Here is a 16,673-nt window from a genome sequence, read left to right on the forward strand (position 1 = left end):
ACCCGGGGTCTCCAGACCAGACCTATCACCCCTAAAACACTCAGACCATCAGAAGCTTGTGTGATGCACCTGCGTGGTCAACAGAAGACCATGAGCAAGTCTAATTATGACGACTTTGAGACACGTTTCCAAACTCCTGCCCTTAGCAAATTCTGACTCCTTTATGATTTCCTCAGCCAAACACTCCCCACTCCCAAAAAAATCACAATCCCTTTGGCTGGAGACCAGCCATGGGCTGAACCCGGGCTCCGTGAGCCAAGCACGATGGCAGCAGCCAGGCTCAGAGCCGTCCTCCCCGAGCCTGCAGCAGCCCAGCTCCTTTGACTGCTTTCTTCACCATTTAAGGATGAGGAAAGCAGCCGCTTGGGGCCCGGCGAATTACCTGTGAGTGATTTGTTTTTGCTGCGAGTGCCTATGCCCTCACCACACAAACAAGCTCCTGAAGAAAGGAGGGTACAGAGAGAGGAGGAAAAAAAAAGAGAAGCCAACAGGTTGATCTGGATTACATCAACGGTTACACCCTCCTCCGTTTAATGAACATAGGAGAACAGGTGCTTGTAATTTATTAGCCAACCCACGAGCTGAGGAGACAGGAATTAGCCGACCAAGCTCCTCAGCGTGCCACTACTCTCCTTCCCTTTGAGGCAGCAGCAGCAAGAAAACTTCATCTCTTTTTTTTTTTTTTTTTCCCTTCCCTCCTCTCTCCTCCCCTAGAGCTGCAGAGCCACAAGCTGAGCATGACTAACCCTTGCAAAGCCTTCACTAGTGGCTCCCTCTCCTCCTGGGAGGTGTCAGGGAAGATGAGCAGAGGAAAAGCAGCCAGCACGTCCCCAGATCGCCTGGGCCGCTGCAGCCCCAACGGCGTGGCCAGCAATGGCTACAGCTCTCTCAGCCTCCACGGAGATGGCGGATACCAGTGCTCCTCTTACTTCTCCATCGACGGGAGGCTCCTGGCTCCCGTGCACCTTGATATCGACACCGACTTCCAAGCCATGCGGCAGCAGGAGACGGAGGACATCAAGTTGCTCAACAACCAGTTTGTGACCCTAATCGAGAAGGTAAGGTGAGCTGCTGAGGACCACGGTGCAGTGTGGGGATGAGGATGGTGGTGGGGAAGCAAACACTAACCAGTCTGGCAGGGGCCTCCTTCTGGAGGCCTTCAGCTAGCCACTGCCAGGCTCTGAATATCAGGCTAATTACCCAATTAGTTATTTCTTTGGTGCTATCTCTTTTAACAAGGGCTAGCATCATCTCTAGGTAAAGCTGGGCCACATCTGTGGTCAGCAGCATCGGGCAGCTTGCGTATCTCCTTCACTGTGCCTGTCACCCCCCCGGGCCCCTGGGGAGGCCGGGCAGCTCCGCCATCAGGGACCTGGCCCTCCCTGAGCACAGGCAGGGCGGCGGAGGCGCGGCGCCGGACGGAGCAGGCCTTGGCTCCCATAGTGGACAGACAGCCATGAGCAGTGACACTGACTAAGGTGGCTGCTCAAATTCTTCTCTGGCTGCTGAGACAGCTGGAAATTCATCCCCGTAGGTGCACAGTGGGCAAGGGAGATCCCCCCCAACACCTCCCTCCTCTGTGGTTTTTACCGTGAGGGGTTGTACACTCAGCCAAGAAAGTGTCGCTTTCATCTCTTAAGATCCATGAGAAGGCAGAAGATTTTCTCAAAGGAAAACAACTCATCCAGCCGAGGCAGGTTTCTGCAAAGCCCTGGTGCTCTGTAAACAGATGGTAATCTCCTAGGAGGATTGCTTCACTGCAGTCTACAATACAGGCTCTCAATGCCAAGCTACTACAGCTTGGGATTTTATTTATTTATTATTATTTCCTTTAAGTCTACCTCTAAGAGGACCTGAGTTCACAGTGGGAAGGAGAAGGGCGGGGGGGACCATCTCCCATAGCATCTATCCCAACTGAATAGTTGTGTACCCACCACACCTACATGTGCAAACAGGAGGGTGGTGGTGCCAGGGGGCTGACCCTGCATGGAGAAGCAAGGCAACCTCTGCATCTGTGCTTTTCTAAGCACTGATTTTGGCAATGCGAAGCTAGAAAAAAACTGCTTTGGAAATCACCTGGATAGGTTTTGTTGCATGCGCTGCTGGCCTGGTCCTCTGACTATCCAGAACAAGAGGGATGTGTACATATACATCCAGCCCTGCTCAGAAACCAGACCTCAGGAGAAAGGATGGGAGTAGGGGAGATGGGGCAAGACCACACAGTGACAATACGTACCTAAGCCAGACCACAGGCACCAGCCTGTTCCGTGCAAACAGAGATGGAAGAAGTGACAGAGGCTCCAGATTTCACGATAAGCCCAACCTGGTGGCCTGCCGATAAGCATGGGCCCGATGGACAGAAGATACAAATACTCCACCTTAGTTAGGTGGCTTTGTCTTCAGCACTTGCAGCTTCTGCATTTAGCTTTGAAGGCTGCAGCTTCAAGTGGCACGTAAGTGGTAAACTTCAACCATCTGCCTCAGGCTCTCATTCCAGAAGAAAGCAATGACACTTCCTTGTCACAGAGAACTTGTCTTTTTAATCGGGAATCCAGATGGTCTCAAGCCTGAGCAGCTAATTCCTCAGATAATTGACAACAATGACTTCAGGAGCTTGCTGCTGATGGGTTTCCAGCAGGCTGTTCCAGATCTGCTAGTATTTCCTTTCCATTTGATCCAGATATGTCCAGGTGAAAGACAAGGAATAGCCGAGGAACGAAGTCCATGTTTGAGGCTCTGCCTTTACCCTGAGCAGCTCAGATGCAGAGACTTCCAAGGACTATGCTTTGGTCACTTCTGTGTTCAGTCATGGTCTTCCAGGAAACGAGGCCAGATTTGGGTGATTATTCTGCTGCAAAGCTCACGTTAAAAGACTTTGCAGGAAAGGATGCTGTATGAGAAGCCAAGATGAAAACAGTTCAGCCCAGCGGATGTGTATGGTTTGAGAACAGGAAAGAAATTGAAAAGTTAAGGGGGAAAAAGAGCAACAAACCATTAGGAGCAAGGTCAGGAACTGAGACTTGATTTGAGGGTCAGAGATAGACGTAGAACAGCAGCCAATGCAACCATTTACTATTCTAGTAGCAAATGGGGAAGCTGCCTTAAAATGAGAAGTTCTCTACAGCCAATCCCGCAGGTTGATCCCAGCCCTGCTGACCACAGTCTTACTGAGGGAAGCCCTACTGCAACCCCTAAGATGCCTCAGATGGAGAGAACAAATGGCCCAATTGTCGACAGGTAGCCCTGGAGGCCACTTCCTCATGCCACCTGTAATGCCCTTTTCTGGCTCCGCCACAGCATCACCCTGAAGGTACACAGCCTCACGCATGCACACAGAATGTGACACTGTTTTTGAGCCAGGACAGAGCAGACAGTCACCAGACTGGACTACCAGCTTGATGTCTACAGACATGTACTATGTTATCAGGAAAAAAGGATTAGGTCTCTAACAGCGAGACCTGGCAGATCTTAAAGCTCCTACCCCTTCTGCTAATAACAGACTGCAAACATCTGAGAACTGCTTTGCTTGGCTGCACTATGCTCCCACTTCTCTCTGTTCAGATAAGCAGCTCTTTGGGAAAGATGCTGCCTCTCACCATGTGCATCTGTGAAGTGCTCAGCAGCAGGGAACTCTGTCTCTTCAATTCGTTGATGCTGCTTGTGGCCACAAGAACTTACACAGCCTCCTGCACTCCACTGCTCTCATTGCACAAGGCATCGCTGAAGCTATACCTTCTATCAGCATTACATCATCTTCATGACTGAAGGTTTCTGGAGGCAACTGACAGCTCAGAAATCACCAGTCAAAATGCAGCTGAAGGAGTTTGGTTTTGTTCACAGAGCAATGAGACAGAGAAGTAACAATTAAATAATTAATTAAAGTTAGTCAAGAGCTTTGAAGATGAAAACTGTTGAACACTGAGCATTACTGTCCAGATTGTATTAGGAAAGACGAGTGCCAGATTTGAACAGTGGGTGGATGAGAATGCAATGTATCCTCTCTTAAGCAGACAGGCACACAGAGACCTCACATGGAGCCTAATTATTTCACTTACGCTCTAGAGTTCCCATAGTTCTTGTCTCTGCTGCTTTGCTTTGCAATACAACCCAGGACTCTGATTCACCGCTCAGACTTTGCCATGGTGTAATCCTACAGATTTGAAAGGAGTTATCTTTCCTGATGTTTTGAATTTGTGCCACTCTGAGGTAGTAAAATCAGAATTCCACTACATCTATGCACGATCAGTAGTGGATTCTCAGATTTTACTTCAATATGTTTGGAGGTAAAGGGGACTGGCACTGAACAGTTGTTATTTTTCAATGACTTAATAAGAGATGCTCTTTCATTTTGATGTGAGCATGATCTATTAAGAAATTAAGTAGCATGTAATGTGTAAAACCTCTGCAAGTCCTTATAGCCCTCCATCCTCAGGCCTGATCTTTAGGGGGTTTCTTGTTCTCACCTGGAGATCTCAGCTAGGTCCAGCAGCTACTCCAGAGGTCTCCAGACCAGAGGCACTCGGTCAGCTTTGCTATCAGCTGTTGGTGTTGCTGAAGTCTCTGAAATTTCTTCGGCAGGTCCAGTGCCTAGAGCAACAGAACAAGATCCTGACAACACGGTGGAATTTCCTGAAGGATCAAGACAATTCCCACTCCGAATCAGATATCAAGGCCATCTACGATCAGTACATGAGCAAAATGAATCAAGAGATGAAGGCACTCAACTATGAGCAGGAAAATCTCGAGTCGGAGCTGACAAAGGTCCTGAGCACCATGGATAACTTTCGAAGCAAGTAGGTATATCCTGGTATATCCTTGCATATCCTTGGATGTGCAGGAGGGAATGGGTTTGCAAGGTACCGGTCAAACTGCGTGGACAAGGAGTAGCGTGGCACTGATTTAGCACAGCCAGCCTGTTATTCCGATGAAGAAACAGAACTGTGCATTTGAGAAGTTAGCTTCCTAGCCTCTTCCTAACTAGAGATGGAAGTAACCCATAGAAAGCAAATCATCAGGGCATCTGAGGAATGCCTCAGACTAGAGTACATCTCTGGGGAACAGTATTACCAGGAATGACAGCCAATAAAACAAAGAATTATTTATTCTCCAGACTGTTATCACAAACCAAAACTTCCTCCCAAAACTGTTTTATGGACCAGGCTACTTAGCATTAACAAACATCCCCTCCTTTCCCTCTTCTACCCACAAAATTTAAAGCAAAGTTCTGTTTTGACCAGGGAGTCAAATTCTTACCCAGAAAACCTCTGGACAGAAAATATGAAGGCAGCTGAAAGTTTAAGAGAGGACCAGCTGCAGAGCACTTATCGCTGCTTTTGTCAAGAGCTTCAAGATCTTCTGATAACATTTGAGATGCTCCGTGGCTCATTTAAGAAGACAATGCTTTCCTTATTATCGGTGTCATTTGCATACCGCACAGATGAATCCACAATTAGATACTTTCCCTTACAGTTACACCCATCTGCCTACACAGGCTCTCTGGAGCCTTCCGTGCTGATTTGTAGCGACGACCCACCTATGGGCACTGTCAAAACAGAACAACAATGCTAAGGGCCTACCCCTCCGCTGGCACTGATAGACATCGCTGTAATAATAGCCCAAACCTGTTCCTGATGAACAAAGTGATGCATAAATAATAACAGTGCCCTTCTCCAGAGAGTTTAGCCCAAGGATCTCAAAGCTCTTTGCAGACTTTGATTAAACCTGCTACTCAACATGTCTGCAAATTAGGGGAAGGACTGATACCTCCGCTTTACGGACAGGGTAACGGGGAGACAGCAGTTACATGGGGCGAGCTGGTGGCAGAGCAGGAAGAGGAGCTAAGAGTTTGGTTCTTGACCTTATGCTGAAATCATTATGCTCAGCATCTTTCCAGAACTGATGCGCTTATGTACAGATGCCTACAAATCCCTGAATTCCTCGTGGTGGGTGCCCATACTTCATTTGGATGTTGCTTTCACTAAAAGACTTGGAATCACTGATGCTTGCTTTGCTGACAGGTAGCCACCCTGAACTTGGATTTAAGCCATAAGAGGGATTGTGCCATTTAAACATTTTAGGAAAGGGAGTAAGACCTCAAGACCTCTCTGGGGCACTTGTTCTTCCTTGTACATCCCCTGGGAACCAATGGCTCCGTAGCCCTGCAGTTACAAGACAGACTCCTTGTTTTATTCCACGACAGTCAGGAAAACCCAGATAGGAAAATGGTCAGGCTGGTAGAGAAACATCAGATCAGTCACACGTATCTGCTCTCACAGTTTGTACTCTCATTTGTACTCAGTAATTACCTTATTAATTGCCCATGTCTGGCAATTTATTTTTATGAATTTATTTAAATGAATGTCTTCATTTATTTCTCAGCCCAGTTTCTTAAGGATAAGGGTGCTTAGGCAAACTGGCTGGCTGTGTGTTTCCCTCCTCGTTTCTGATCTTGGACAGTTTCAACCTAGTTGGACAAATGGGTAGACAAGACAGGTATGCTATATTGCTAGAAATTCAAAACCCATGACCGACAAGAGGAACAGGAGCACCCCCCCACCCCACTCACACAGGGGATAAGGACATACATAGCCATGCACAGGATCAGACAGCAGAGAATCCACACTGGGCACCAGTTTATGACTAGCACAACTATCGATCTTGGGAAAAGTTCCCGCTTTGTGGGACTACACAGCCACAGGAAAATAGCCTTTGGAAATGACGCTGCTCCTCCAAGCACTCTTCCTTCATTTACAAAGCCCTCCCGTTCCGCTTTCTATTTGTGAGCTGCAAGGCACAAGCCCTGCCAGGGTGGCCTAAGCAGCAAATAAGCAAAACCCACCCTGTCATTGGGTGCTGCTAACACCCAAAGCCAGCACCGGTGGATTTCTGCGACAGTGACAATCCGCTGAACTGCTCCCGGCCACTGGTGATTCACAGGGAGAGAACTGCCGCTTCTGCTGAGCTTTCTCCAGGCAGCGATCCAACCCCGTCCTAACCCACACTGGCTCTGTTGAGTCCTGCAAGGCGACTGCCTCAGCCCAGTTGTTTTTCTGGAGCAAATGGTCTACTTAAACCATGCAAATTTTGGAGGCTTCCAGCTCCTGTGGAGGTTTCTTTTCCCAAGGGAAATATTTTTGGGGAAGCAAAAGGTAGTAACTCCGCTACCTTTTAATTGGGCATCTGCTTGTCCCTGCTGTGACACTCCAGACATAGCCATGCACGCAGTGGTGCCCAGGCCGGCTGCTGTCCAAGAGATCATAAGTGAATCTGCCTGTCAGTGCTCCTCGGGAAGGCCTAGATTTGTCTGTCTTTTCTGTTAAGGGATTGCTTTCCAAAAGACACATAGACTTAGCTAGCTGGGATGTTTCCACCTCCTCCAACTTCCTCAGGGTGCCATTGACCAGTGTCAATTCTCCATTGTCACTGTTCCAAAGACAGAGGAGGATGGAGAAGGGACAAGGGAATAAGTTGAAGGCTGACACAGGGTCTCAAACCCTGCTTCTTTAGGAAATCAAGCTAAAAATCAAATACCAAAACGTACTCAGGTAGGGGTAACTGCCCAGGAGTGAAGCCTTTGCTTCAGTTCCCCACGCGTGATTTGCACATGCAAAGACCCATTTGAATGAGAAGGCAGGGAATTTTTGCATGTGCTGAGCAACTCTGGGGTGGGACTAGGAGAACACTGCAGGAAAATATAGGGTTGACAGCCTTTAGAGGGGCCACTACTGAGACCCAGGGATTATGATAGTCAAGCTTTCCCCCTGAAGATTGGTCAGTCAACGTACCTCTACCTTTGCAGTTGTTTTCAGTTTTCCCCCCTTTCCTTGCTCCACAAGAAAGACTGACTTAATTCTGTGCCACCAGGCTCAGATCTATCCCACCACTATATCATCACCCTAAGGCAGGCTTGGAGGTGTGTCCAGAGAGGAACGCAGCCTGCCTGAAATGCAGTTCAGCTCTGATTTTGCTTCACTGATTATGGAAGGAGCCCAAGGCGACCAGACGCCTGTCTCAAGTGCGGCTTAAGTGCATGAAGTGAGATAGGATGGATTTGTGCCTTAATGCATGATTGCTTGAGGATTACCTTTAAGGAGATAAATGCTGTAATGTGTTTGTGGAAGGCTCCATCCCCATGTGAGTCACCTCCCGGCCGCCACGTCCCTCCAGAGCCGTGCGGTGAGCATGTTTGGCTTGCTTGGCCTGCTCCCTTTCAGTCAGGAGCGTTGTTTGTTCCACACGCAGGATTATGTCAGCACCCGGCAATGTGCAAAGCTGCTTCAGCAGGCTGGGACAGACTGGGATTGGACTGAGATGCCATGAGGATGAAGGAAGAGTGGCAGGCTGTAATTAAGCTCAGTACATAGTTACGGCAGCATGGCTAACATTCCAGCTGAAGAGCAGAAAAACCAGACAGGTAAATCTTGTTAACCACGCTGCCTGGCCCTATAAAAGCAGGCAAGGAAAGGGTGAGTTTAACACCATGGGGATACCAAAGGGGAACCTTAGAAGTGCCTAACTGTAGAGCCTGTGACAATCAGATCCCTCCTGTGCCCTCACTATCTCCTCTGTGGAGGAAGCAATGGCTCCAAGGAACTGTTTTCAATATTCCAGGTCAGCTCCCAGACACGACCTACCCCCTTGCCCTGCAAAGCAGTCCCCTGTGCTGCACTCCCAGTGCTTTTTCCTCTTTCTGGTAAAAGTTTGTTCAGCAGCAGAGAAGGCTCCCTCCCGCTTGTAGCCAAAGTGACGACACCCCCAACTGTCAAACAACAGAGTATGGCTGTCATTCCTGATTTTATTATCATCGCTCTGTTAGGAGATGCCATTTTACCTCATTTGCAAAGATCTTTGCCCTCCAATTTGGTGACATCTGTAATGCTATGAGCACTTTAGGATAAGAGGAACCTGAGGTGTCATGGAAGTGCAAGGAAGCCAGGGCCTCCCTGACAGCACAACCTGCTCCAGTCTCAGCAAAAGAGCCAACGCTCCCATAGCGTGTCCTGCAGCACAGTGGGTGATACCAGACACCCATCACATAGTGCTTCTGGCCTCATGCACGGCAAACAAACCACCTACTGCTGGATCACAGATCAGGCCCAAGAGACCCTGTGGTTTCCTGCTCAGATTGCTGCTTTCAGCAGCATCAGGGCAAGCCATACACTTGCCACAAGAGCTAACGAGGACTGTTGTGTTCCCTAAACTAGCTCTCGTGCCTGTTGCCAGCCTTCAGGAAACGTGTTTGCTTCAGACTAAGTCTTTGCCATCCTGGCCCTGCCATATCAAACCTGTTTTTAAGCACCTGCAGGGTTGGTTCCCTTGCTGGATGTTTAGCCATTAGGACTCCACCCTGTCCCATACGGTTTTTGTTACCTTCTGGTCTGTGGGCACTGTTTTCCACAATTGCTTTGCCATGTCTTCTGTTTCTTCACTAATCATGCTTACACTTAAGATAAGTTCTGATGTCAGTCCAGTTTTCTCTGATTTTACACAAGCAAAGCTTTCTCTGAAAAGAAGCCTCTCAGATTCTGAAAATTAACTGCTGAGGATACCTGAAAGAAACAGAAGAGAAAGGCTTAGGGTAAAAATCTGCAACACTTTGGGCATGCACCTGGCTTTCAGAGAGAAAAACAACTCACCACACCACACTCTGCAGTGCCTGCTCTCTCTCTCTGTGGCAAATGTGAGGTAACCTGAGGTTGCTTAGCCCTCAAATTAAATTAGAGTTAAAGCTACCTCCTCTTACTCTGCTTTTTTTTTTTTCAGTCTGAAAGTGCTAATGGTGTTACTATAGAGCAGCTGGCATGTGGCAGCTTGTTACCCTCCCTCTTGTCCAGATACCCATACCTAAGAGATTTCTCTCCTGCTGTTATTTACGGGCAGAGGACATGAAGTAGGTGGGACATCGTAGCAAAAGCAGAAAGCCTAGATGTCAGTGTTTTGGGGGACAGCAAGACAATGTTAAGCATCCCAGAGGCTTATGTGCAATTTCTGACAGCTTTTTTCCACTCTCTTTAGATATGAGGATGAAATTCGCCTCTGTAGTGGCATGGAATACACCTTCATGGAGCTCAAAAAGGTCAGTGGCAAGAAGAGTTTTTCATCTACATGGTCTGTACACCAGCTAGCCAGGAGCATAAGAGCCCTTGTACCACTGAGGTTTCACAGGGTAATAAGGTCTCGAAGACAACAGCGGAGTGGTGAACATGGTCACAATTTCAATAGGAAAAGTATAAGCAAGTCTGGGCCGCTTGTGGTTGCAGAAAAGCCCCGTGGCTCTTGGCAGAAGCACCTGGGGGTCAGGCAGTGCCTGTGTCCAACCACACTGCAATTGCACTGGCCAGACCTGGCCTGGAGAGGTTTGTACCCCAGACCCTCCGAGACAATACCTCTGTTCCCTGGCACGTTTTCTCACAGAATGACAGCACAGGTTGGAAAAGGCTGGAAATTGATAAAAGTGTTTGCTTTTGCTACCTGTTGTATGGCCACACCCTGCTTAAACATCCCGTCCCAGAAGTAGCTGCATTTGAATATCAGCTCAAATGGAAGGCGCTGAGCACAGTCTTTACATTAAAAAAAATCCAAGGTGCATGAATGCAGGATATTATTAGACAGAGGAAATGTTCTCTGCAAATTATCATTATGGCTAATTGCATGTTTTCCCTGACACAGTCATCAGCCAGGAAGGGCAGTTCTGGTAACTTCTGTGGACAGCATCAGTTTTCAATAACCCCTGCTTTTTGTGGTGAACAAAAGATGAGTGGGTAAGGACCAGCCCTGCCTGCTTCCTTCTCCACCCTACCTATTTGAAACTTCTACCAAAGCTCTCACCCAAAAAAACAAAAAACAGAACAAAAAAAACAACTGCAGAGTTGAAGTCTCCACAAAGAAGCCTCCCTGCTTGTAGAGCATGAGAGCAATTTCACAAGTACCAGGTCATAAACAGCAAGCAACACTTGCTGGGGGCATGGGGGCAACACAAAAGACTACGAACCCAAAGACAAACTACTCATTAATTTACTTCAAACAAACTATTCATTAATACACTTTCCACCTGCAGGATTTAGATGCGAGTACCTTGCACAGAACTGAGCTGGAGGTAAAACTCAACGGGCTTCAGGAGCTGATGAATTTGAAGAAAACCGTCTACGAACAGGTAAAAACGCAATTGAGAGAGCAGCCTTGGCACATGTGCAAGCTTCTGTGGAAAAAAAAAAAGCCTTTTTGCAGACATTTCCTATACAGAGAGGTCATTGTTCCCAATTTGCACCAAAATGAGAGCTTGCGCAGTAGAGCTGCATGGTGTTGCAGCCAACTACTAGATGAACGGCATAAAGCAGCATCTAATCAGCTAATCCCCTTCCCTTAAGGGAGCCAGCTCCATAAGAAGTTTGATCAGGATACTCCTTGTGCCCCACAGCTCCTGCAGGGAGGCTGCTCCAGCAGCCCTCCATCAGTCCCAAACCCCCCACCTAACCCCCCGCTGGGCTGCATTTAGCCTCAGCTCCTAACCCCCACTGCCAGAGTTTGCCTCGAGACCTGGGGCAGGTGATGAGCGAGCCGAATGTTATTTTATTCAGATCCAGAGGAAAGGCTCACAACAAAACAGGACAAGCCACTGTGAACCTGGGTGAGGTGCTGAATGCTGTCGTAACACAACCCAACGTACTCCATTTCCACTGGAAGGAGTACGCAGTCGGATATGATTTCACCACGGGGGGGGAAGGATACAGCGTCTGCAGGCCTTTGAACAAACCCAAAGGGCGCAGTGTGCCTGCATCTGCTCAAACGCGGTGATGTGACTTCAGGCACTTACTCAGAGCCTGTAAAATGTTACCGAGCAGGCTCAGCAGTGTTTGGGGAATACTAATGATTTGTCTGAATTCCACCAATACAAACAATTAAAGTGCTTGACAGAGGAATGTTATTACCCTTTGTGGGGAAACTGAGGCACAGAGAAGCAGAATGCCCTGCATAATGTCAGAAATACATTAGAACTCATGGCCTGCCTGCATCCAACCGTGAGGCCTTACTTCTCCAAAATTACTCCTGTTGCAAGGGAATTACAGGGGTAGTCGGAAATCAGCTCCTGCTGTGAATCCACACTCAACACCTCCTGCCCAGGCCCCCACTGAAGGCAACCCTCCCCCCCCCCGGGAAGCTGCTGTCTTCCTTTTGAGCTTATTTCTCCTAGGTCCCACACTGTTGTCCTCAGCAGCAGTCTACACTTCTTTTACAACTCACCCTTTATGCACAGAAATTACCCTCCACCTCTCTTCCTCTGCTTTCTCCTCTCCACAGTTGGTTTTCAGGTTAGTCATTTTCTCGCCCATGCCTGTTGCTTTGACTGACATCAATGTACAGGCACACATACCCAGCAGAGAAGTAAATGTGGGTGGGTAACTGCTTGACATCTTTGCTCGCAGTATGTTAGAGTGACTCAGAAGAGAACCCCAGCCTTGATCCTCATTAATAAATCACTAATTTGGGGGTGGGTTTTTGTTTGGTTTGGGTTTCGTTTTTTTGTTGGCAGAGGATGCTCAAGTCCTTGCAATACACATGCATTTTCTCATATAGGCATTAAAGTGCTCAAAGATTAACAAAGAAGCTCAAAGACTGGACAACAGTAAGGAAAAAATGCACCGATAATCCTGTTCTCTGTAAGAGTGGTGGGGTACTTCTCTATTATTCATGAATCTCTGCATCAGGGCGCCCTTTGTTTCCCCAGTCAGAGGCAGACAAGGCAAACAAGGTATACAGATGCTTCTCTAAGAGATTAGAGGCTGCTGCACAAAAGGGAAGAACAAAAACATCAAGATGAAAGCTAAGAGATGGGGAGAGACATATGCAGGTCTCTTTCACAGTGGTGTAAATAAGAGGCAGCTACAGAGATGCTGATAAGAGGGAACCCTTGCAGGAGCAGACCGAGGCTGGGGGGAGCTGCCAAGTGAACGTGTACACCATCTGCTTGGCACCAAGGCAGCAAGCCCTGTCTTGTCTGCACACAAACCACCCAGGAGCGCAGTTTACAGGCATGGATTAAGGATCCTTTTTAGGTTCGCTGAGGGGAGTCTGCATACATCATTGTTAGACTTCTTTTTTGTAGAACTGTGACAAAGTCAGCCATCGAGAGCAAATACCCCAGTCAGTGACACTGCAGCCTGTGTGTGCATTTTTCTGACTCCCCAGGGCCAGTGTGAGTTTCTCCAGCATGAGAGCAGCTCTGGGGAGTGGAATAGGTCTGCCAGTGATAGATGTGTTCAGAGAAGGGGCCTCTTTCTCCCTTCTCTTATTAGAGAACACTTGCTGTATTCTCTTACAGCAAGTAGCTTTGTTGAATACTTGGTATCTCAGTCCTGTTCTCTCTTTGCCATTCAGGAACTCGAGGAGCTGCTGACAGAAATTAAGGACATTTCTGTTGTACTGGGAATTGACAACACATGCAAGCTCGATCTGAGCAGAATTGTGGAAGAAGTGAGGGCTCAGTATGAAGCCCTGGCTCTTCGGAGCTGGGAGGAGGCTGAAACCCTTACCAGGAGAAAGGTATTTGTCTCCTTATCTGATTGATACTGGGGAGAGGCAGGGAAAGAAGGAGAGAGATCAGCCTAGAAACTACAGGAATCAGCAAGATGTGGAGGGACAGACTACACCTGAGAATGGAGGGAGGGACAGTGCTAACCCAGGTCAGCTCCTCCTAATTCACATGTGTAAATTAGGAGTTGAGTTTCATTGCCCAAGACTCTCCACACCGTCAGTGGAGAAAGGCAAGGACATCTCCCAGTGGCAACCTGGCCCACCTAAGATGCAGCAAATGATCTTCCACTGGTGCCCCCTCCAAAGAGAGGGAGCAAGAACATGGTTAACAACGGACAGTGAGCTCTGTGCCTGGCGCAGCTACAGCCAGAAGACAATAGGAGAATGAGCCCTAAATCCTTCCACACACCTGGTATTTTTCCCCATTTAGGTGTTTCTCCCCAGGGACAGTGAGAATCCTCCCAGATTCCTTTGCTATAGCAGAGGAAGAACAAATAACCCACTCTTCCATCTCCCCTGCAGCTGAACGAAGGAAACACCCAGTCAGCCACCTATGGAGGTCACCTCCTTGACAGCCGACGGGAGATTGCAGACCTAAACATACAAATCCAGAAGCTGAGGTCCTGCATCGTGTCCCAGAAAAGCCAGGTGTGTCCTGGGGTGGGTGACAAAACTCTAATATGCAGGTCTGAAACTACAACACACCTAACACCTCCACCACCTTCCTTCCCTTTGCATCACCAGTGCCTGTACTTAGAGGAGAATATCAAAGAAGCGGGAGAGCACGGTGAGACGGCCCTCAAGGATGCCAAAGCCAAACTGGTCAAGCTAGAAGAGGCCCTCCAAAAGAGCAAGGAGGATATGGCTCACCTGGTGAAGGAGTACCAGGAGCTAATGAACATCAAGCTGGCCCTGGACTTGGAGATCCTCACTTACAGGAAGCTCGTGGAAGGGGAGGAAAGCAGGTGAGCTGGGCTTCTTTGTGCTTGAACACTGGGAGAGATGCACACAAACACCTAGGGAGAAAGCAGACATCCCAAGCTTTGAGTCTGGTTTAGGCTTGATGAAAGAAAGAGCAAACCCCATCTGTCCCCATACAGTTCAGCCCTGCTTCTTGCTCCGAAGTTTTCCTTAAACTCTTGGAAGGCACCAGCACTTCTCTAGATGATGTTTGGCCCAGATGCTATTGAGTTAGCCTTCACAACCCTACCATGCCCTTGGCTCTACCCACATAGCCCAGCTCCCTCCCTCTACGTCTCTCTGGAATTGCAGGTGGTAACACCCATCTTCACGCTCTCTCCTTATGTCCACAGCATGGAGTCACCAATACCCACAGTCATCAGTGCCGTGCACTCCAGACCAAAGCACCGTAAGTGGTTTTATTTGTACAGCTTGGTGAAGCAGAATGTAAATCAAACAATTCTAAGCTCGCCCCCTCTCATATTCCCCTCCCCCAGCAGTTTCTGCCAGCACCTTAAGGAACTCCAAGCTGTTTGCAAGAGGAACAGGCAGCACCAACGGGGAGATGAAACTGAACGGAGGCAGCACAAAGACCCTGCCCTCTAGAAGCCTCAGCAGCGGCTCAGCAACACCTGAAGCAGATGCTTCCATCTGTGGTGCCCGGCCAAAGTTCAGCTCCCTGTCCTCTGAAGAATGCTCCTAGGAGAAACGGAGCCCCGCAGCACAACCACAAGACTCGTTGGCATCTGCAGCCAAACGAGGCCGGAGTACTTTCTCCTGAACTCAAGCCAATGTCCAAGGGATGAAGGATGAAAATCCATTCCAGGCTGTCTCTTTTGTCTTTACAACATCCCAGTTAACATCTCTGTTACCAGTTACAAGCAGAAACCAACCCAGGCTTTTAGAGCCTCTCCTACTCTGATACCCATACTGACATCTTCCTCTCTAGGTCTGCTTCCCGAGAGGATTTGTATTCATAACCTTTGAGGTCTATCTATAGGAAACTTGGCAGGAGGGGAAAGTATTATTACACAAGCTTTTAACACACTAGCCATCAGCCCAGCCATTTTACCAGTATTACAAAATCATTCTCTCTGCTCTGTGTGTGCCTGAGAGGTGTTCACTGATGTGGCTTTGAAAGGAAGGCAGCGCCAAGCTTTCCAAACGGAGCTGGTGGAGAGATGCAGACAATCAGCCTGAGCCAGGTGAATTTGCAACATCTGGATTTGCATGTCTGGTGACAAACATGCTGGCTGTACTTGGGAATCCTTGCCTACTTCAGAGTATTTAACCAATTCTACTGCCTTTTGGGTGGCCCCCCACTCCTTCCATGCCACCAAAACTAAAACTCCTTACACTTTTGATAAGCCACCTTTCTAAAAGAGAGCACCTCCACTCGTCTCACCTAAAGGTAGTCCAGACTCCACATGCAGTGGTGCTAGGTCCTAGAAATGGGATTTTCTCTCCTTCCCATTTAAGTAAAACAAGCAGGACTTGTCTTTGTATTTATTGAACTTCTGTAGTGGCTTTTACCTTACCCAGCTGACACCAGCTAACGCACAGCAGCCACACTGCACCAAAGCTCCTAGAGCCAGCTCTGCAGATGCCAGCTGCAGTCCCGGCTTCAACACAGGCATTTCTGGGTCCCTCTTGCACAAACTACCACAGGCGGTGCCCTGCAGTATTCTCCTTTATGAGGCCAGGCTCTGACCTCAGTCACTGCCACGCAGCCCAACTCGAGTTCACGGATTTTGAGTTCACAGGAGGTGTTAATAGTCTCTTGGTATATTTCCATTGAGTGCATCACAGCATTTCCATGTTTCTGTAGGATAGACAGCTACTGTAGCATCTCTGTAACCAGAACACCTGCTCTCCGGGGTTATGGCTGTTATAATAAAGTATTGAGTGACACGTGGAAAGCATCGCATTGCTGGTTTGCTCTGAACTTCTTACCTCAACCCACCTGAAATGGCAATTCCTTCCCTAGTTGGCGGCGGGCCAGGGCTGAGGACCCTGGCTAACTTCTGGCAGCAGAATGAAGCTGAAATTACTTCCCAGGCAATTTGCTTGGTGTGGATCCCTAGGGAGAGGAACAGGTGCTGGAGAGGCAGATATGAGCCAGCAGCCAAGGCTTTGGGGAGCTCATCACCGTTCTGCCACCAGGGGACCCCCAACAGACAAGC

At 48.4% G+C, this 16,673-nt stretch overlaps 1 protein-coding gene across 2 annotated transcripts; it reads left to right on the forward strand.

Moving 5' to 3' along the window:
- The first annotated feature begins 351 nt into the window (after positions 1-351).
- On the forward strand, positions 352-16,415 carry LOC106048697 (keratin, type II cytoskeletal 80-like). 2 transcript variants are annotated; one of them, XM_013200763.3, is made up of 9 exons: positions 352-1,058; positions 4,579-4,793; positions 10,015-10,075; positions 11,057-11,152; positions 13,375-13,539; positions 14,053-14,178; positions 14,275-14,495; positions 14,844-14,899; positions 14,988-16,415. In XM_013200763.3, exons 1-9 carry the CDS (start codon positions 738-740, stop codon positions 15,191-15,193), a joined length of 1,467 nt encoding a protein of 488 aa, XP_013056217.2. In that variant the 5' UTR covers positions 352-737; the 3' UTR covers positions 15,194-16,415. The 2 variants fall into 2 exon arrangements, with proteins under 2 accessions (XP_013056217.2, XP_013056218.2); XM_013200764.3 differs by having other exon boundaries at positions 353-1,058; positions 14,991-16,415.
- The last annotated feature ends 258 nt before the right edge of the window (positions 16,416-16,673 follow it).

Source organism: Anser cygnoides, chromosome 32, assembly GCF_040182565.1.
Source record: "Anser cygnoides isolate HZ-2024a breed goose chromosome 32, Taihu_goose_T2T_genome, whole genome shotgun sequence".
NCBI lineage: Eukaryota > Metazoa > Chordata > Aves > Anseriformes > Anatidae > Anser > Anser cygnoides.

Coding starts and splice junctions, on each gene's coding strand:
- LOC106048697 (XM_013200763.3), top strand. CDS start 738: ATGACTAACCCTTGCAAAGCCTTCACTAGTGGCTCCCTCTCCTCCTGG. Junction 11,153..13,374: donor AGAAAACCGTCTACGAACAG/GTAAAAACGCAA, acceptor TTTGCCATTCAG/GAACTCGAGGAGCTGCTGAC. Junction 14,496..14,843: donor GTGGAAGGGGAGGAAAGCAG/GTGAGCTGGGCT, acceptor TTATGTCCACAG/CATGGAGTCACCAATACCCA.